Genomic DNA, 22,233 nt, shown 5'->3' with positions numbered 1-22,233 from the left:
CCCTCGGTGCTCATTCACACCCAAAGCCTGGTGCCACACCCTGAGCTTTTTAATCTCGGTGGAGAGTGGGGCTGAGCCTGTCTCTGAGAAGTTGGCTTCCTGACTTCCTGCTCTGCATGAGGCCCACCGGCTACTCTGTCTTTCTGCAGTTGGTGTTGTGCCCCCTCGGACAAAATCACCCACTGATGACGAGGTGACCCCATCAGCAGTGGTGAGGAGGAATGCCAATGGGTTCACCAATGGACTCTCCTCCCAGGTGGGTACCTCTGAGAGCTCATGCAGGCCTGAGCTGGGCTGCGAGCCCAGGGGCCTGTGTGTGTACCCACCCATCTCCCTCTGCTGTTCAAGAAACTCAGGGCTGGAGAGGAAGGTGGAACATGTGGGAGGTGGGGCAAGAGCCCCACTGGAGGAGGAGCTCTCCTGCAGGGAGATGTGTCAGGGGATGAGGAAGCTATGCTGCATTAGTCAGGGTTCTCTAGAGGAACAGAACTAATAGGAGATATATATATATAAAGGGGAGTTTATTAAATATTAACTTACATGCTCACAAGGTCCCACAATAGGCCGTTTGCAAGCTGAGGAGCAAGGAGAGCCAATCCAAGTCCCAAAACTGAAGAACTTGGAGTCCAGTGTTCCAGGGCAGGAAGCATCCAGCACAGGAGAAAGATGTAGGCTGGGAAGCTAGGCCAGTCTCTCCTTTTCATGTTTTTCTGCCTTCTTTATATTCACTGGCAGCGGATTAGATTGTGTCCACCAGATTAAGGGTGGCTCTGCCTTGCCCAGCCCACTGACTCAAATGTTAATCTGTTTTGGCAATACCTTCACAGACACGCCCAGGATCAATACTTTGTATCCTTCAATCCAGTCAAGTTGACACTCAGTATTAATCATCACAAGTCCACCCCTTGTCAACTTGAACCCATGCACATCTCCTGAGATCATACATAATCTTCAAATAAAGACAATAATAAGGTCATAATTACACCTAACATAATACGACTATCCTTCATACAACCGGAAACACACCAATCCCCAACCCAAACACTATCACATAAAGTTAACAATACTTAAATGCTGATGTGAGGTCACTAAATCCTATGTCATATGATAAAGGAAAAAGAAATAAAATATTTTCCTTAGCACAAGTGCATACATGCACAAACATATTTTTAGCAAAAGAGGGAGGAAATACTCATGACCATTACAGTCCCTGCTTCTGCAGCTGGTCACGTGGTCGTAGCTGGTATTGATGACCACTTCCTTCTGCTATCCATTCTGTATTCCCTCTGCCTTCAGCAAGCACCTCAGCAGGTCGTGGTGTTTTTCCTGGTGGAGTGACCAAACTTTCATTCCTGAGGGGTCTGGGCCATTTGTAATCCTGCCTGGATTAAGCTGTTGTAGTTTCCCATTGACCTTAATCACAGGATCTCTTAATACTAAGAGATGCCCTAATGGATCTCCTGTATTCCATGCATATTCTTCCTTACTTCCATTGTGGAGTAGTAGACTGATTTCATCTTGATAGTCCGGGTCAATCACCCCAGCCAACACTATAACTCCCTTCTTAGCCTGTTGATTTAAAGGTAGGAGGAGCCCAAAGTGTCCAGGTGGCAATCTTAACCTTCAGTTTAATGGAATTGTTGTGTCTCCTGGTAGCATATCGAGGGCTCAGTGTTGGTTTCTGTTGCTGGCAAATTGGGCACTCAGCAGTGGCCATAGCCAGGGCGGCGTTGGTGAGTGGAAGTCCATGTTGCTGAGTCCATGCATAACCCCCATCCCTGCCACCATGGCCACTTTGTTCATGGACCCATTGGGTGGCTGGGAAAAGAGGCTGAGTGGTGTCCACAGAATGAGTCATCCTATTCATGCTGGATGGATCCTGGATAATAATCCTATCCAGGATTATTAAAATCTTCCTCTGCTGAGGTCACCTGTTGGTGAGCACTCACATAGTATACAAATATCTTCATGGTTTCTGACCCCTCACAGAGGTCCATCTACATACCTCTTCCCCAAATTTCTTTGTCACCAATTTTCCAATCGTGCTTCTTCAAAGTCCCTGACCATCCAGCCAAACCATTGGCTACAGCCCGTAAATCAGTATATAATCACACATCTGGCCATTTCTCCTTCCATGCAAAGTGAACAGCCAGGTGCACTGCTTGAAGTTCTGCCCACTGGGAAGATTTCCCTTCACTGCTCTCCTTCAGGGATGTCCTAGAAAGGGGCTGTAGTGCTGCAGCTGTCCACTTTCGGGTGGTGCCTGCATATCGTGCAGAATCATCTGTGAACCAGGCCCTAGTCTTCTCTTCCTCTGTCAACTGATCATAGGGAACTCCCCATGAGTCCATCAGTGCAGGGTAGGGGAGAGAAGGCACGGTGGCAGGAGTGGAGGCCATGGGCATTTGAGCCACTTCCTCATGTAACTTACTTGTGCCTTCAGGACCTGCTCGAGCCCGATCACGTATATACCATTTCCATTTGATGATGGAATGCTGCTGTGTGTGCACCACCCACTTTATGGCTAGATGGACCAGAAAGAACCCAGTTCATGATAGGCAGTTCAGGTCGCATGGTGACTTGGTGGCCCATAGTCAAACATTCAGTTTCCACCAAAGCCCAGTAACAGACCAAGAGCTGTCTCTCAAAAGGAGAGTAGTTATCTGCAGAAGATGGCAGGGCCTTGCTCCAAAATCCTAGAGGCCTCTGCTGTGATTCATCTATGGCAACCTGCCAAAGGCTCCAAAAACATCCCTATCTGCCACTGACACCTCAAGCACCATTGGATCTGCTGGGTCATATGGCCCAAGTGGCAGAGCAGCTTGCTCAGCAGCCTGGACCTGTTGCAAAGCCTTCTCTTGTTCTGGACCCCACTCAAAACTGGCAGCCTTTCAGGTCACTCGATAAATGAGTGAGCAGAGCAACACACCAAATGAGGAATATGTTGCTTCCAAAATCCAAATAGGCCTGCTAGACTTGTGCCTCTTTCTTGGTTGTAGGAGGGGCCAAGTGAAGCAACATATCCTTCACCTTAGAAGGAATATCTTAACAGGCCCCACACCACTGTACCCCTAGAAATTTTACTGAGGTAGAAGGTCCCTGAATTTTAGTCAGATTTATTTCCCATCCTCTGACATGCAAATGTCTTATCAATAAGTCCAGTGTGTTTGCTACTTTTTGCTCACTGGATCCAGTCAGCATAAGGTCATCAATGTAATGAACCAGTGTGATATCTTGCAGAAGTGAAAAGCTATCAAGGTCTTTCTGAATAAGATTATGACACAAAGCTAGAGAGTTGATATACCCCTGAGGTAGGACAGTAAAGGTATATTGCTGGCCTTGCCAGCTGAAGGCAAATTGCTTCTAGTGGGCCTTATGGACAGGAATGGAAAAAAGGGCATTTGCCTTGTCAATGGCTGCATACCAGATACCAGGAGATGTGTGAATTTGCTCAAGCAATGAAACCACATCTGGTACAGGCAGCTGCAGTTGGAGTCACCACTTGGCTAAGCTGATGATAATCCATTGTCATCCTCCAAGATCCATCTGTCTTCTGCACAGGCCAAATGGGAGAGTTGAATGGGGATGTGGTGGGAATCATCACCCCTGCATCTTTCAAGTCCTTGATGGTGGCACTATCTCCACAATCCCTCCAGGGATGTGATATTGTTTTTGATTTACTATTTTTGTAGATAGAGGCAGCTCTAATGGCTTCCATTTGGCCCTTCCCACCATAATAGCCCTCACCCTACCAGTCAGGGAGCCAATGTGGGGGTTCTTCCAGCTGCTAAGTATATCTATGCCAATTATGCATTCTGGCACTGGGGAAATGACCACAGGATGAGTCTGGGAACCCTCTGGACCCTCTGTAAGTCAGACCTGAGCTAAAACTCCATTAATTACCTGACCTCTATAAGCCCCTACTTTAACTGGAGGACCACAGTAACATTTTGGGTCCCCTGGAATCAACATCAGCTCAGAGCCAGTGTCCAGTAGTCCTTGAAATGTCTAAATCACTTCCCTTTCCCCAATGCACAGTCACCCTGGTAAAAGGCCAGAGGTCTCCTTGGAGAAGGATGGAAGAAAGATTCACTGCATAAATTGTCAGTAATGTAGTGGGGTCCTTCCTCAAGAGGACCCAGCCTCCCCTTCATTCAAGGGATTCTGCATCTGTAAACTGGCTTAAGTCTGGAAATTGACTGAGAGGCTGTGATTCTCTGTTTTTATAATTCAAATTAGTCTTTTGTCCATTTGACTTGGAAGTTTTCTGCTTTATAAATTAAGTAGGAATGCAGTAGGCTCCCTACCAATTTCCCTTCTAGGAATACCAGGATTAATTAGCCAATGACAGAGGTCTACACGAGTCAGACTATTCTGATTGCTGTTTTACCTCTGCTGTCCATTACAGTAGCTACACCCACCTTGCCTTTGATGGTTGAGTGCCACCACTTGAACCCTGCCACCTCGGGATGCAATTATTCCCATTGTATTTAAATTTTGTAGTAGAGTGACTGCAATTCCCACCATTAGATCTGACATGCAGAAAACAGCAATTATAGGGCTCTTCAAAGATGCAAGTGCTGCCCTCACAAATCTTTTTCATAATGCATTGGTCAAGGGTGTATCTTCTGGACTCTCCCAGCTGGAATGAGTAGGTCTAAAGTGACTAATCCACTCCACCATCCCAGTCTCCCTGAGCCTTTGGATCCCTTCCTCTACATTAAACCAAGGGAGATCAGGCATTTCCAGCTTGCTCACAGTGGGCCATCTTTTAATGCATATTTCAGCTAACCAAGCAAATAAACTATTAGAACCTTTTTTAACTCCCTGAGCTGCAACATTAAATGCAGAGTCCCTACTTAGTGGGTCCAAATCAATAAATTCAGCCTGATCCAACACTATGTTCCTTCCACCATTATCCCACACTCTTAATATCCATTCCCATGCCTGTTCTCCAGATTTCTGCTGATATAAATTAGAGAACGCAAACAGTTCTTTTAGAGTGTAGCATACCTCCTCATGGGTCACACTCTCAACCTCGCCTCTAGGGGCCCACTGGGGTTTTAGTCTAGCTGTAGGTCTAGAAGCAAACAGAGGCGTTGGGGGTGCCTCCCGAGGAGAATCAACATTATCTTGCCTGGCAACTGCTTCAGGGGAGGCCATGACTGTTGCCTCTGGTAGCACAGGGTTTATCTCCTCAGACAAAGGTGGAAAGGCTGATGGCAGCATGGGTCGGGGAGGGGATGTTGCCACTATTGGGAATGGAGAAGCTGTTCCTTCTGGCAAAAAAGATTCATAAGAGTTTACAAACTCAGTGTCCCTAGCTTCATCAGGGTCTTCCTACATGTCCCCATTCCAAGTTTCAGAGTCTCATTCTTTTCCAATCAATGCCCTCACTTTAATAGTAGACACCAGGCAAGGCTGTGCATGCATCTTTCATTGTAGGTCAGTCACTCACATGATAAGAGCTTGTGTCTGTTTTTGCACAATTTCAGCTCTTTCTCTATGGGAGATAAGACTCTAACTCAGAACAGTCTTAGCATATTTGAGGCTCAGTATCTGCTTCTGAAGCTGGGAGATACAATCCCTGAGTTCATCATTTTCTTTCATCACTGTCTACTGAACTTAGGAGCAACCAACCAGCTTCACTATGTTCCTTGGTTCTCCACATATGGTCACTAAACTCCTTGCCTCTCAACGAACCATGAATCAAGAGTGTCAAATGCATTTATTTTGCATAACTCTCTGAACAGTTTGTGCCAAGGACTATCAGTGTTCTCCATACTATTAGAAGTAGAGTCCTTAGCATTTTTGGGTCTAATCATACTAAGCAGCCAACTCCAGAAGCCCCAAAACCAATGAAAGAACTCTATCCTTAATACCAAAATCTGTATTCGTTAGGGTACTCTAGAGGGACAGAACTAATAGGATATATACATATATATATATTTATTTATATTTATAAAGGGGAGTTTATTAAGTATTAACTTACATGATCCCAAGGTCCCACAATAGGCTGCCTGCAAGCTGAGGAGCAAGGAGAGCCAGTCCGAGTCCCAAAACTGAAGAACTTCAGTTCGATGTTGGAAAGCAGGAAGCATCCAGCATGGGAGAAAGATGTAGGCTGGGAGGCTAGGCCAATCTCTCCTTTTCACGTTTTTCTGCCTGCTTTATATTCACTGGCAGCTGATTAGATTGTGCCCACCAGATTAAGGGTGGATCTGCCTTCCGCAGTCCACTGACTGAAATGCAAATCTCTTTTGGCAACACCCTCACAGACACACCCAGAATCAATACTTTGCATCCTTCAATCCAGTCAAGTTGATGCTCAGTGTTAACCATCACATATGCATAAAAAATACAAAAGAGTATTTTACAAAATTATCATACTATGCTATTGATGAAATACAAAGCAGGGAAAGCAACAAAAGTCAGTGTTCAGAGTCAAATGTGCTGACCCAAGGCAGTGTGAATTTCCTAGGGCTGCCAGGAGTTAGCAAACTACCACAAACCAGGAGCTTTAAAACAATGGAAATATTCTGTCACAGTCGTGGAGGCTAGAAGTCCAAAATCGAGGTGCCAGCAGGGTTGGTTCCTTTGGAGACACTGAGACACAATCTGTTTCATGCCTTTCTCCTGGCTTATGGTGGTTCCTGGTAACTCTTGGCATTCCTTGGGTTGTAGATGCATCAACCAAATCTCTGCCTCCATCTTCACATCACCTCCTTTTCTGTGTGTCTTCTTTCCCGTCCCATATAAGGACACCCATCATTGAATTTAGGGCCCACCCTCATCCAGGATTATCTCATCTTGAGATTCTTAATTACATCTGCAGAGACCTATTTCCAGATAAGGTTACAGTCACAGGTATTTGGGGCTAGGACTTGGACATCTCTTTTGGGGGGTACTATTCAACAACTTCAGTCCACTCTATGATACCCAAATTTCATGCCCATTTCACTTGCAAAATACATTTACCTAACCAACATTCCCAAAAACCTCAGTCCATGACTGCATCCTAAGTTTAAAATGTCATTGAAATATCATCAGCTCAGAAGTCCCGTACCAAATCTCATCATCTAAATCATCTCCATCTGGTATGCATGAAACTCTAGGTATGATCTATTTTGGGGCAAAATCTCTCCATTTGTAAATCTAGAAAACAAATTAATTGGCCAGGTGCAGTGGATCACGCCTGTAGTCCCAGCACTTTGGGAGGTCAAGGCAGGAGGATCACTTGAGCCCAGGAGTTTGAGACCAGTCTGGACAACATAGTGAGACCCTGCCTCTACAAAAAGAATTAAAAATTAGCTGGATGGGCTGGGTGCAGTGGCTCACACCTGCAATCCCAACACTTTGGGAGGCCGAGGCAGATGGATCATCTGAGGTCAAGAGTTAGAGACCAGCCTGGCCAACATGGTGAAACCATGTCTCTACTAAAAATACAAAAATTAGCTGGGCATGGTGGCACATGTCTGTAATCTCAGCTACTCAGGAGTCTGAGGCAAGACAATTGCTTGAACCTGGGAGGCGGAGGTTGCAGTGAGCTGAGATCACGCCACTGTGTTCCAGCCTGGGTGACAGAGTGAGATTCCATCTCAAAAAAAAAAAAAAAAAAATTAGCCAGGTGTGGTGGTGCATGCCTATAGTCCTAGCCTGCTCCAGGAGGCTTAGGCTGGAAGATTGTCTGAGCCCTGGAGGTTGAGGCTGCAGTGAGCTGTGGTCATGCCACTGCACTTTAGCCTGGACAACAGAACAAGACAAAACAAACAAACAAACAAACAAAAAACAAAGAAAGAAAGAAAGAAAGAAAGAAAGAAAGAAAGAAAGAAAGAAAGAAAGTAAGAAAGAAAGAAAGAAAATAAAGAAAGAAAGAAAAAATAAATTAATCTGCTTTCAAAATACAGTGCTGGAGGAGAGGCATAAGTAAGTCATTCCTGGCCAGGTGTGGTGGCTTATGCCTATAATCCCAGCACTTTGGGAGGCTGAGGCAGGAGGATCACTTGAGCCCAGAAGTTTGAGACCAGCCTGGGCAACATAGTGAGACCCTATCTCTATTTTAAAAATAAATTAAAAAAAATAAAAATTTTATTTTTGTTGCTGTCCCAACAAGGAGAAATTGGAAGGAACAAAGGGGTCACCATTCCAAGCAAGTTTGAAATCCAGCAGGGAAAATTCTATTAGTTTTCAAGGCCTGAGAATAATCCTCTGTGACTCACTTCCCTGCCCTCTGGGTCCACAGAGGCTCCATCAGCCCCTGCCTCTAGGCCTGCTTCTTTGAACCCTGCCTCTTTGGACCCTGCCTCTGCATCCACGGCTTTGTTCTGAGTCATTCTTGCTTTTCCTTGAAGGTTAGCATGTGTGTGTAGCTAACTACCTCTATTAGCCTATTTCCTGCCTGTAGAATCCCAGAAGTCTCACAGCTATTTTCATTTCATCTTATCTCTGTCCCTTTCTGTACAAGCTAGCAGTGTTTCTGCATATATAACAGTCTCAAAAACTTTGTAGGCCCCCTTTGTATTTCAAGGGTATCCATTCTAGATAACTCCATCTCTATTTCTGGCTTCTTCTGGGATGGTCGACTGGGTTCATGAGACATCCCTAATCTCTTTAGCAAAATGTTGTCCAGCCACATCCTTGACCCTCTCTCTAGGGCACACTCTTCCTACTATGAGTTTCCTAACTTCAGCATCCTTTGTGAACTCGGTAGGCTGAGAACCTCCCAAATAAAAAAGTGCTGGTTTCTCTTGGCTTAACAGTTATTTTCTCAATTTATCTTCTCTATAATTTTCCTATAAGTACAAAGAGAAACCAAGCCACACCTTCAACACTTTGTTTGGAAATCTCCTCAGCTAAATATCTAAGTTCATTACAGCCTTCAAGTTCTGTTTCCACTCAGCAGTAGAAAACAATACATTCACATTTCTGCCACTTTATAATAAAGATGGCTTTTCTTCCGTTTCTAATAACACGTTTCTTATTTCCTTCTGAGACCTTACCAGAAGCATCTTTAACATTCATATTTCTACCAGCATTCCATTCATGATATATATACGATGGGCCCTCCATATCTCTGGGTTCCACATCTGTGGATTCAGCCACCACAGATCAAAAATATTCAGGGGAGACATATAATAAAAAACAATAAAACAGTAAAAATAAAGTAATAAAAAGCAATACAGGCCAGGCGTGGTGGCTCATGCCAATAATCCCAGCACTTGGGGACAAGAGGATTGCTTGAAGCTAAGGGTTTGAAAACAGCTTGGGCAACAAAGCAAGACCTCATCTCTACAAATAATAATTTAAAAATTAGTCAGGTGCAGTGGCATGTGTCTGTAGTCCCAGCTACTTGGAAGGCTGATGCAGGAAGATTGCTTGAATCCAGGAGTTCGAGGCTGTGGTGAGCTATGATTGCACCACTGCACTCCAGCCTGGGTGACAGAGCAAGACCCCATTTCAGAAAAAAAAAAAAAAAAAAAAAGAAAGAAAGAAAAAGTAAAAAAACCAACAATACAGGATAACAACTAGTTACATAGCAATTTACATTGTATTAGGTATTGTAAGTAATCTAAAGGTGATTTAAAGTATACTGGAGGATATATGTAGGTTAGATGCACATCTATGCCATTTTATAGCAGAGATTTGAGCATTCATGACTTTTGCTATCCATCAGGATCCTCGGACCAGTCCCCTGGGATACCGAGGCATAACTGTATTCTCTAGGGCAATTGAAGCTTTCTTTTCTATGCTGTTCACTTCCTCTGAGCCCTCACCAGAATCATCCTTAAAGTTCATATTTCTGCCAGTCATCTCTTCAAGGAAATCCACTAGACTTTTTCTATTATATACCTTGAAATTCTCCCAACCTTTACCCGTTAGCCAATTACAAAATCTCTACCACATTTTTAGCTATGTGTTATAGCAGCACCCCTTTCCCAGTACCAAAATCTGTGTTAGTTTCCTTGGACTGCTGTGAAAAATGACCACACACAGGGTGATCTAAAACAGTAGAAGCGTATGCTCTTATGGATGTGGAGGCCACAAGCCCAAAATCCAGGTGGTGGCAGGGTTGGCTCCTTTTGGAGGCCGTGAGGGAGAACCTGTCCTAGGCCTCTCTCCTAACTTCTGGGTATTGCTGGCAATCCTTGGCATTCCTTTCTGAGTAAATGAACCACTCTGATCTCTGCCTCCCTCTTCATGTCACCTCTACTCTGCATGTCATCTTCTTTTCTGTCTCTTATGAGGACACACCATTGGATTTAGGGCCCACTCTAATTCAGGATGATCTCATATTTCTAAATAAGGTTATACTCTCAGGTACCTGGGGTCAGTTCTTGGACATATCTTTTGGGGACCACTCTTCAGCCCACTACAGGCAGACTTCCCGTAGAAGGTTAAGGGTTCAGGATGGAAAAGCTGGGTGGGGGATAAGGCACTTGTCAGAGCCCTGTTTTCCCATGGCAGCAGGAACGCCCCAAGAGTGCTGTGTTCTCTGGTGAGGGGAAGGTCAAGATGAGTGTGGAGGAGCAGATTGACCGAATGCGGCGGCACCAGAGTGGCTCCATGAAGGAGAAGCGGAGAAGCCTGCAGCTGCCGGCCAGCCCGGCCCCCGACCCCAGTCCCCGGCCAGCCTACAAAGTGGTAATGCCTTCCCAGCTACCCACAGGCATGAGCCTGGCATCTGCCAACACTTCCTACTCCCAGGGCATGGCCGGCTGGGGCCTGGGGGGTTTGAGAGGAAGGAGAGGGGAAAGAACCCAAGCTGGGCACCTGGGAGAGCCAGAGAGTCCTCTCTCCCACCGGCGGAAGAGTCTTTCAAGTGTTGACTTTTTCTTGTTTTAAGAAAATAACTCACAAAAAGGAATGCCTTAATTATTTTTGTTGAAATGAATTATACAAAATTCACTTAATAGAGAATAGTACAGAATTCACCACACAGAAATAGCTGTCACTTACGCACGTTTCTAGAGCATCTCCTCTGTGCCTAGCATTGGGCTGGCTGCGATGAAGATAATCATAAGAGCTCACCGTCACATGGCACAATATAATCCACAAATCCCTTTCATGTTATTTCATTTAATCCTTTTAGCAACATTGGGTTAGGAATTATTATCCTATTTTGCAGATGGGGAAACAAAGTGAGGAGAAATTAAAGGATTCCTGGGCTACACAGCTCTATTAAGTACAGAGCTGGATGTAGCCCAAGACATTACTTAACTTTTGTTTCCATTAAATTTTAGAAATATGGAAAAATTATGACTCATAAGTCCTGTCCTCAACAGCTTACATTCTAGTTGATGGATTAGGACTTCTATAGTATGAAATCATTAGAAGTTAGCTGGGTGTGGTTGGCTCTTCATGCAAGTAATCCTAGCACTTTGGGAGACCAAGGTGGAAAGATCGTTTGAGGCCAGGAGTCTGAGACCAGCCTGACAACAAAACAAGACCCTGTCTCTATAAAAACATGTTTAACAAGTAGCTGGGCATGGTGGATGCACGTATAGTCCCAGCTACTTGGGAGGAGGCTGGGATGGGAGGACTCAAGGCCAGGAGTTTGGGATTGCAGCGAGCTATGATTCTGTGGCTGTACTCCAGCTGGAGCGACAGCAAGAGCCTGTTTCTTAAAAAATCAAAAGAAGAAATCAATACAAGTCACACTAACTCAATTGCCCAAATTATATAGCGAAGAATGTGAATACAGGGTACAGCAGGATGGGGAACAGCAAGAACTGACAAGAGATGTTGATGAGATGTTGCCTCTGGGGCCTGGCAGGTGGACAGGCTTTGGGTCAGTAGAAAGGAAAGAGGATAGTTCTGCAGTGGGGTGTGGTGGGAGCAGTGGGGTGGCAGCTAGATCAGGTGAGCTGGGAAGGGAAAGCGAGGACAGGGCATGGCTAGGGCTGCCTGGAGGCATGGGTAGCCGTGGTGCGATCGTGACGCTGCTGTCCCCTAGGTGCGCCGCCACCGCAGCATCCACGAGGTGGACATCTCCAACCTGGAGGCAGCCCTGCGGGCAGAGGAGCCTGGCGGGCAGGCCTACGAGACACCCCGGGAGGAAATTGCCCGGCTTCGCAAAATGGAGCTAGAGCCCCAGCATTATGATGTAGACATCAATAAGGAGGTGAGTGGAGCCAGGAAGGGCTGTAGTGGGAGACTCTGGGAAGGGACAGAGGTGGTGACCCCAGCGCCTCCATAGCTCTCCACTCCAGACAAAGTCCTCATCCCTGAACGGTACATTGACCTGGAGCCTGACACTCCTCTGAGCCCTGAGGAGTTGAAGGAGAAGCAGAAGAAGGTGGAGAGGATCAAGACACTCATTGCCAAATCCAGGTAACCGGCCTGGGTGAGCCTCTACTTCCTCTGCCCACCCTGGCACCTAGGACACCTGGGCCACTAGAAGTCGTTGGGGGCACAGAGCCTCCCCAGGGGAGAGCACATCAAAGTGGTGGCTCCAGGCAGCAGACAGGGCCCAGCTACCGGCAGAGGCAAGGATGCTGCTGTCAGGTGCTAGTAAGACCCACCAGGCTCGTGCACATCACACCATCAAGACAAAACTGAAGGCTCGCCCTCTGGTGACTTCTTTTCCCCTTCAAGGCTGCCCTAAATGCTCACTTGAACCTTTTAATTCATTTGAGAACATTGAGGGTAGGGGTCTCAACCTGTGTTTTGTCAGGGTCCCACTCACTCCTAGGGACAGCCTTGCTGGGAACCAGAGACTGCACATTCATGGGGCCCTGGCCCTCCCTGCCAACCTCAGTCTGCAGGCCCCCCGAAGCCACTTGGACCATCCTGTCCCTCCCTCCATTTCTGTGTGTCTGTGCCTCTTCAGTATGCAGAACGTGGTGCCCATCGGCGAGGGGGACTCTGTGGACGTGCCCCAGGACTCAGAGAGCCAGCTGCAGGAGCAGGAGAAGCGGATTGAAATCTCCTGCGCCCTGGCGACCGAGGCCTCCCGCAGGGGCCGCATGCTGTCTGGTGAGAGGGGCTGGGCCTCGCTCCACCCTGCCAGGGAAACCAGCTGACCAGGTTTAGGGGAGGAAGTGCAGCACTGCTACCAGGGGGGCAGTAGCAAAGAGATACAAGGCTGAGGAGATGCTCCTCGAGGTTGAGACGAGTATCTATTGAGCACCAGGTACTGTGCTAGGCTCAGGGAGGTGCAAAGGGGCCAGAGTTGCTGCATCCAGGAGCTCAGAGCCGGGATGATCCTTACAGCCACCTTAGGGAGTATTGGCCAGAGGCCATGCAGAGCATGGGGAGCCATTCTGCCTGGGCAGGCCAGAGAAAGGCACAGAGAAAAGATGATAACTGAGTTTGACTGAGAAAGATAAAAATATTTCTCAGTTGCAGGGAGAGGGCCAGGTATTCCAGAGTATCCTTTCATTTCCTGCTTTTGCTGCATGCAAATAGGAAGAATCTTAGAAAAGATGGTGCAGGCAACCAAGGAGTTGAGAGCGATACAATTACCACTTTGGCTACTGATCCAAACTCACTTTTCTGCTAAGAAAAGATGACTATGAGGAACTGACTTCACACTGATACAAAGGCTACCAGGTCCTGACTAGATGCTGATAGGGTTGAGATCAACAGGGTCAGCTTCTGCTCAGTCTGAGATATCATCCCAGAATAGATGAAAATGTACTTGAGCTTTTAAGAATGAAAGAGATTCTGTATGAATGGGAGGGTTAAAGGGAGAGGAGAGACAGTGGGTAAGTTAAGGAGCCTGGGAGACTGTTCCCTTCATCAAGATAAAGGTGTTTAGGATAGAGAGGTAGAGTGAGAGTGAGAACTTTGAAGGCCAGTTAAGAGGAATGACTCAAAAGGGGGAGCCATGGTTGGAGATGACATTGGCAGAGGGGTGAGAGCAGGTGTGCAGGCTACAATTCCAGTAGCCCAGGCAAGAGCCATAAGCAGGTTAGAACCGTGGCTCGGAACATAGTGGAAGGGATGGCGTTTCATGTTGGTGATTAAGGAGGATTCAAATTCTGGTGCTCTGAGGTTCCATTTCCTCATCTATGAAATTCAAATCAAAATTCCTGCCTCCAGTTCTGGTGGTATGAGGATTGGAAACAATGTGTGCCAAACACCTAGCACAGTGCCTGGCATTCACTAAGTGCTCAATACATGCTCGCAAGCCGTAGTAGTGGTGACAGTAGCAGTAGCGCTGTGATGCTGGTAGTAGTAGTTGAAATAGCAATAGACGAAGTAGAAATAGAACCATTTGTCATTTTGCTAATTATTTTAAATATGGATGTTTTCAGAAACCAGAAGATTTTAGCTACGGCAAAGAGGATTTAAGTAAGCCTTAATGAAGAACCTTCTGCCAGTTAGGGTGTAATGGACTTTAGAATGGGTGTCCAGGGAGACCCTTGGAGGTATTTCAGGGAGAGGCTGTCTTTAGGCTGGAGTTGAGGGGAAGAGAAGGGATAGCTTCAGAGAGCCCCCATCCTGCAGCCAAAAGGCAGCAAAACCAGTTTGGCCACAAGGAAGCAGGCCTCTGTTGAACCTCCCTGTAGTTTAGCTCCAAAATGAACTTGAACCTTCCAAAGATCAGATTCCACATGCTCTGGGCAAAAGGCAACTTCCTGTTTCAAGAGGTTAGAGAGACAGGCCGGTTTAAAAACTTTGCTCTGCCCCAGCCCCAGCCCCTGGCTCTCTCTACTACAGTTCCTTAGCCAAAGGTTCCATGAAAACAAAACCCACCCGGCCTATCCGATTTCCGTCTTGATACACACAGGCTTACATGTCAGAGTCTGTGTGCTGAAACCAAACGGTCACCTTGCTTTTGCCAAAACCCCAACTATTTAAAAAATGGCTGTGGCAGGGCCAGACCTCAGACTTAGCCCACTGTTCCCACCAGCCCTGGCCTGTGGCCCAGCTCTTCAGAGCTACAGCTCTGCCAGGCACAGCAAGGCTGGTCCTGGGCATGCACTATGTGGGCACAGGTTCACACCCAGGACACTGTGTGTGTGGCAGTGCTGGGCACAGGTCATGAGCATAGTGTGCATCGGGTACAGCGAGTAGAGTTCAGTGCCCGTGTGTGATGTGTGGCATGGACAGAGTAATCAGTGAGGAATGCTGTTATGCTTACAAATCCACCCGGTGCGTGCAGACTCAGGTATGTAATATGTGGGAAATTACGGCATTTTTGAGTTTGTACGTGTGGCGTGGATGTCATGTGCAGTGTCTGGATCTGGTCATGTTTGTAGATACATGCATTTATTTGTGTGTATTCAAGTGTGCAGTGTGAGAATGGAAGAAAGGTTTGAGTACAAATGTAGCAATGTGTGTATCTGTGTAAAATGTCTAAGGACGTTGTGTGGAGACCCATTATGAATCCAGGTGGTATATGGTAAGCTGTTGGAGCATAAATGTACATGTATGTGAGTGTACAATACATTGGTGGAGGTGGTGTTTATGAATGCTTGTATTTGTGATTGGCTTTTCTACAGTATGGGAAATGATAAAGCATATTTGTGTATATGTTGTGTACAGTGTATATATTGCAGTATTGTGAACTTATGTCTGTGTGCACAGGCTGGGAGAAAGTACAGTGTCATGAATGTGACTATGTGTGACTGATCATTTCTGCATGCATGTGGTACTTTGCACACTTTATAATATCACATATGTGTGATTCACATCTGCAGCACATGCAAATTTTAACTATTTTGATGGATATATTTCTAATATATATTTAGTATTTTTCTGCCTTCTTAACAAAGTTCTGTTTACATATGACCTTTTCTTGCTCATGTATTACATTATAAATATCTTTATTTTGCCGACCTCTGTTAAAGGAATGCCCTGAGGGCCACAATGGACATAGATCTGTTTGTAGCTATGCTAAATGTTCCCAAACTGTCACTCTTCTAAAGCTGTTATGTCTGCTTTTTACAAAACATTTTCTCTCCTCAGTCATGCTTTCTTATAGATGTCAGTGGGCCTCCCAATTCTTCTGTCTCTTCGAATTTTCCTGTTTCTAATCTCCCCTGGGCTAGAAACCCAGCGAGTCAACACCTTTTAGAATTGTGTATCAATAAGAGTAACTGGACTCCAAGGGCTCCCTATGAGTAAATTCTGAGAGCCTCACTGCATGTCCTGTAGGCTGTAACCTCTATGTTGGCTTCCTGGAGATATCTTTTGCTGTGTTTTTGGTTTCTTGGCTGTTTTAGAAGTTGAGACTGCTAGATGACTAAGCGTTGGGTCAGTGATGTGGCTATGCACACGAATGTGTGTTTGAAAGTGTTTGTGAGTGTATTTGCACATGAAGTTACAAGTGTTGGGTCACATGGAAGGGTGCAGGCTTGGAAGTATACAAATACACTTATTGTGAGCTGTGTGCAATGAGTGTAATGATATGGTGTTGCCAGATCCCATGCACAAACTTTGTATTGTGTATAGGCAGAAAACTTCACATCCATGCGAGAGCTACATGTGTTCTATGCACATGAAGGTGTATTAGATATGTAACAAGAGTAGCCACCTTGGCTCTTTCTCTTGCACAGACGGCAGGGAAGGTGATGAGTTCCAGGGTAGGGTGGGGACGAGGGACTGGGAAGTTCAATGTTGGGACCCTTCTCTCGGTGGAAATGCAGTGTGACCCTGGCTGAGGTCTGGTTCCTTTCTGAGCCTGAGCGAGGATGTTGTCTCTGCCATCCTCCTGCCTCGCAGCTACAGTGAGGATGCGTGAGGGTCTGGAGACTGCATAGAGCTTGTCCCCAGTAATAAGTCTTCCCTTCTCATTGTCCTTCCACTTTACTATTCTTAACATGGAATAATAATGATAATAGAGTAAAATCTCAATAATTCAAACGTCATTTCAGGCTTGTCTCGATTTGCTTAGGGGTGGACTGAAGTTTGACTTTACTGGACTGATGAAAAGGAGGTCTCAAGTGTTAGCAGGGAACATGTTTCTGAGCCCTTGACTGTGCCAAGTTAACAGAACTCGCTTTAAGTTGATCAGAAATCTCTGTTTTGATGGCACTGATTAACATGGTGGTCACTTCACTTCTGTTCATTAAATGGGGCCAGATGGTTTGGATTGGTGTGATTTTACTGCACTATTAATCATTATCGTTAGTGACACTGCGGTATATAAAGTACCACTTCCTGGTTCCGTCTGCACAGTCGCGGAGAGGTGTGGGAATCTCCCCATTGTGTGGATGGGAGGGGAGCCCTTGGCCCAGAGAGGGCCTGGCCTTACCCACAGTCACACTGGTTCTCAGCAGAGCCTAGATTCGACCAGGTCTCCTCTGGGGCCTCACACTCTCCTCCACGATGCCCTGGGAACGAGGACAGCTTGGCCTAGCTTGAGCAAGCTCCAAGCTCAGTGCTCTCTCTCTGCTTGCCTCCCTGCCTCGCTCCCCGCCTGGGGAGGGCCTCGCTTGCTCTGGGTGCCCACCCTCCTTCCCCACCCACCCCCATTCACCTCCCTGTTCATTTCTGTTTCCAGTGCAATGTGCCACCCCAAGCCCTCCCACCTCCCCTGCTTCCCCGACTCCTCCAGCCAACCCCCTGTCGTCTGAATCCCCACGGGGCGCCGACAGCAGCCATACCATGCGGGTCTGAGCTCTGACGTAAGCACTTTTCTACTGTATTTCATCCACCTGGGGAGTGGGGCCCCTTCCTTCACCCCCATTGAGCCATCTGTGTCCTCTCATTTTGGCATTTTGCTTCTCCCCTACCCCAGTGCCGTGTACCGCTCCTCCCCACTATCCATCCACCCATCCATCCATCCATCCATCCATCCATCCATCCATCCATCCATCCAGCTTCCCCACGCAGTGCTGGGCTGGAACCGGCTGGCAGGGCCGCTTCTTGGATGTTGTGATGCCAATGGCCTTTGCTTCTCCAGAAGCAGGCAGGGAATGGACCCGAGACCTTACCTGTCTGCTCTCAGGGAAGGCTCTCCCCTGACACCCCACCCCTGTGCCTCCTGTCTGCTGACAAGCTTTCCATCTGTTGAGATACACAGATGCAGAACCTTCAGAAGCCCTCAAAAGCTGTTTCTCAACTCCCAGATCTTACTGTAATTTAAAATAACATTGACAATTACAGCCAAAGGCTGTGAACCCTTTCCTTGCCCCTAGCCCACAGCCGCTCACTCTCAGTCAAGTAGAAAAGAACACTGACTTCGTTTCTTTTGTTCCCCTGTCAGGGTTGAGGGACCGGAGTGGGTTTCTGCCAGGTTTTTGCAGGATGAGGCTTCTTTCTCCCGGGAAGGTTGGCTGGAGTCCTTGCTCCTCTGTGCAACCCTCTTCTCACCCCATTTCTTTTTTCTCCAGTGCAAGCCCTGGCTGAGGCCAATGCTGTGAAGCTCCACAGAGTCACATTCTGAAGCCGTCCTCTGCCAACCTGAGGTCCTGGCTCCCCACCCTGGCCCCCTGCCCCTGCACTCCCATGGGAATGCCGCAGGGAGCCAGGCTGGGGCCACGGGCTGCTGCCGAGAGGAGCGTGGATACCTCAGTGTCCACACACCCACTATGCCTAACCCTGGAGCTCTCACTGCTCACACCGTGGTCCTGGGCCAGGGCCTGAGACGGCAGTGGGGAGCACCATCCTCGTTAATGCCCAAGTCACAGGGAGCCTCGGCCTTGCCCTGGCTGGGATTGTGGTGACTCCAGTGGAACAATCCCTGATGGGGGACATGCCGTGGTGGAGAACATACCTGTGGCTATCTTATGTGAGGACTAGAGGTGAAGAGGAGATGGACACTGCCTCTTGGAGCCAGCCTGACACTGAGGACAGCACTTGTCGTCATCCCTATCCTCATCAACCCCACCCGGCTGCCTCAGCTGGACCCAGGGCTTTGATAAACCCAGTGCTTTGCTTATGGGTGCTCGCTGGGGTCCAATGGAGACTGACCACCCTGCTTGAGCCAAAGACAAGGTGATGAGAGATGGGGAGAGGCTATTGGCTCCCAGAGGGAACAGTGCTGGTTGTGGCTAGAGAACAGCAGGTCTGTGCAGTGTCTGAGGGCAGGTTGGGAAGGGTAGCAGAGAGAGAGAGACAGAAAGAGAAAGACAGAGAGAGAGAGAGATCCTCAGAGTGGGAGGAGGGGAAGCAGCAGGACACATTGGCAAGTCAAGCAGGAAGGAAGGAGATGGAAAAGGGGTATTGGATTGGTTTCCCCAGGTGGAGCCTTAGGTTAGTGCCCAGTGCAGTGCCAGACTCTCTCCTCTGCTCCTCCCACCTCATCCCCAGGACGACCCACCAGTGGAGCACAGGCAGCCTCAGTGGAGATGCTTGGTGTGGGGATCTAGGTGAAGGAGGTTGAGTAGTGACTGCCTGGGAGATGGCTGTTGGTAGTTCTGTGCCTGGTGTCTGCCTCCCCGTCCTGGGGTAAGGGGCAGAGAGAAGGACTTGTCTTATGTAGGGTGTGGTCAGCCTTGGGGCCTTACCTACCCAGTTCTGCGATATTTCTTGCCCTGTTCCCCCTGGAATGTGCAGTGATCCAGCTGAGAATATGCTTTGAGGAGGAGGGATGAGGCCTTAATCTGGGAGGCCTCCCAGGATTCCAGGACCATCCCCCATCCCAGGCATCCCAGACAAGGACTGGCTGAGGCTAGGCGCTCTCACGATCCACCTGCCCAGGGAGGGCAGTGGGGGAGAGACAGAAGAGCAAAGCGCATTCTTCCTCAGCTCCACCCACCTGGAGATGAATGTAGCCAGAGAGGAGGAAGGAGGGAAGCTGAAGACGCCGTGGCCCCTAGGCCTTCACTCTGCTACAGTTGCCACCCAGAGGCTTCAGCCTGACCTCCAGCGGTCCCAAGAACACCTACTAATTCCTCTCCACTCCTTCATGGCTGGGACAGTTACTGGTTCATATGCAAGTAAAGATGATAATTTACTCAACAAATATTTATCGAGCACCTTTTATGTACCAGGCACTATTCTAGGTGCTTAGGATATTCTCATGTTTCTGAGGGATTACAGCCTAGGAGGATTCCACCAATCTTCACTTCTAGCAGGTTTTTTAAACGTGACCCTTGGCTATATTTCCCATCTTCACAGTTCAAGCACCCCAAACCTGCCCTTTCTCCCCTGTAGACTGGCAGGTGGATTGGCTCCCAGGTCATCTTCTCTCCCTCTTTCCCCCACGCCTTTCTCCCTCCACAGGAAACAGATTTTTCAGGGCCTTCCACACCTGCCGCTTTGTCTGTCTCTTTTTTTTTTTAAAGTAATATTTTTTAGAAATACATGTAAAATACCAAGAAATAATATCTGCACCTCTGCCACCTCTCTCTCACCTCTTATTTCATAAAGCTGGCTCTTTATGTTGCTTTACATGCCTTAATATATGTTTTATGGAGATTATACATATTATAGATCTATATATGTAATATATTTGTTTGGATGTCTGATCTTTTCCTACAGTTCCTGCCCAGGCCCGTTTTTCTCTCCCTTATTTTCCATATCATTCCTAGCATATCAAGGCCATACCCCTTGCCTTTTTGATCCAAAGAAGAGGAGAGGAAAGACTTATTTTAAGACAGATCTATTTTATGCTTTTGTTTAAAAAAAGCAAATCTATTTTCAAAATGTGCAATGTCTGAATGGAATTGGCAAGTGAGGTGAGGAGATGGGGCAACTGCCTTTAGGTCCCAACCCTGTGCCCTTCCCTCTGCCACAGTGGCTTCATTCCATCCTATTCCCCAGTCAGGAAAGGGCTGGTCCCCAGAGCTCACCCAGAGAGCATCTTGCCGGGGGCAGGGCATTCCCTCGGAAGTCCTGGCCTAAGGATTTTATTACACTGTCCACTCCTGATGACCCTCTGCAGTTGTCAGGTGTGAATCCTCTGGAAGGAACTGTTTGCAGTTGTATGCACAAAGGAGACCCATGCAGGCATGCACCCCAAATGGGCTGCTAGACTACCCCTCTTCATCAGGCTGCTGGAAAGAGCAGACAGTGTAATGGCAGCCTATGCCAAACAGCGCTAAGGATGTCGGTCTACGAGATGGTGTGAAGCCCAGAGGCGGCGGCTTGGGATCCTCTGGGCCATCCCTGGCCCTTTAGCACAGACACATATAAGTTCCTTGGGCTTGTCACACTCCTTTTCACTCGATCCCTCTTTGGTCTGGGTCACATCTATGACATCCCCCCTCTGCAACCTTTCTCTCTGGGGGCTGTACCAAAGGCATGGTACCTCAGTCTGGCATCCAGACTGCGAAATCAGCCTCTGAGCCGAGGAGGGTCCTACAGACAAGGTGACATCTCAACCTCACCCAAGAAACCCCCAGGACTTTACCCCAGCAGGCTGCCATGGGGGCACCAAACGAAGCCAGCTCAGCCTTCCAAAATTCTCAAGCCTTTGTCAATTATCAAATTGGCCAAAGGGTCTCTGGCCTTGCAAGGATTTGGGCAGGATAGAAGTCTTTGTCTAGATCTGAAATCAAGGGCTTGGGAATCTAGAGCCGAGCTTCTGGCCAGCGTTTGAAGCCTGGCCTCCCAGCTGGGGCGTTTACTGACACCCTGCCACCAGCCTAGAACATCCCGCTCTGAATGAACAGAGCGCAGGTGGGGGTCCAGGGCTAAGTGACCCACCTGGGGACGCTCTGATTATTCATCCAGGGCCTTCTCAACGAGCACATTACCTCCATGATCAATAACCAAGAGGCTGCAATCAAATACTGCTACTGTCACTTTGAAGATTTTCTGAGATCGCAAGTGGCACACTTGCTCTCCGACCTTTGGGAGAGGCATGTTTTTGGGCAGGGCTGGCTATGGCAAGAGGGAACCAGTTCCTTTCTCCTTTAAGCACCCTCTACCTGGCAGCTCTTAAAACTAAGAAAAAATATTATATACACACACACACATATATATATACACACACATATATATATCTATTTATGCACATATTGGGGCCAATTTGATTTGCTAGTATTAGACAATAAACCATACAAGGAAATTTATGATCTCAGTGTCTTTATTTAGTATAAAAGTGACCTTAGAAGAAGGGTGAAGGTTAGATAGATGGAATCTCTGTCGGGGGCAACCAGCTGTAGCATCCCCTTAGCATCTTTCTAGCCAATGAGCCCCCTCCCCAGGAGGAGGGACGGCCTGACTGAAACAGGTGAGAGTTTGCTTCCTCCTTTCAGCAGCATTCTTTTTAGATTTAGGTACCGAAGAATTCCAGTGAGTTCTGCATTTGTATCTTGCAAGTTTGTATAAACTCAATACAGGAAATAAAATGAATGTTTTGTACATGTGGTGTGTGTCTCCTACTCTGTGTCT

The 22,233-nt window shown here is 47.4% G+C and overlaps 1 protein-coding gene across 50 annotated transcripts in view; it reads left to right on the top strand.

Moving 5' to 3' along the window:
* The window catches only part of PLEKHA6 (pleckstrin homology domain containing A6), a 157,081-nt gene extending 134,878 nt beyond the window's left edge, over positions 1–22,203 (top strand). For 25 of the 50 annotated variants that reach the window (XM_005540534.4, XM_015448621.3, XM_015448617.3 and 22 more), the window contains 7 exons: positions 150–256; positions 10,465–10,641; positions 11,954–12,121; positions 12,197–12,330; positions 12,830–12,975; positions 17,453–17,576; positions 18,285–22,203. In XM_005540534.4, the coding sequence (XP_005540591.2) occupies positions 150–256; positions 10,465–10,641; positions 11,954–12,121; positions 12,197–12,330; positions 12,830–12,975; positions 17,453–17,568 (848 nt within the window). In that variant the 3' untranslated portion in view covers positions 17,569–17,576; positions 18,285–22,203. The remainder of the gene's footprint in view (positions 1–149; positions 257–10,464; positions 10,642–11,953; positions 12,122–12,196; positions 12,331–12,829; positions 12,976–17,452; positions 17,577–18,284) is intronic. The other 25 variants (XM_015448620.3, XM_065540317.1, XM_074033821.1 and 22 more) reach the window with 3 other exon arrangements.
* The last annotated feature ends 30 nt before the right edge of the window (positions 22,204–22,233 follow it).

Source organism: Macaca fascicularis, chromosome 1 (genome assembly GCF_037993035.2).
Source record: "Macaca fascicularis isolate 582-1 chromosome 1, T2T-MFA8v1.1".
In the NCBI taxonomy this organism is placed as follows: Eukaryota; Metazoa; Chordata; class Mammalia; order Primates; family Cercopithecidae; genus Macaca; species Macaca fascicularis.
The sequence above is the reverse complement of the archived record's forward strand: the minus strand, read 5'-3'. Positions and strand labels throughout refer to the sequence as shown.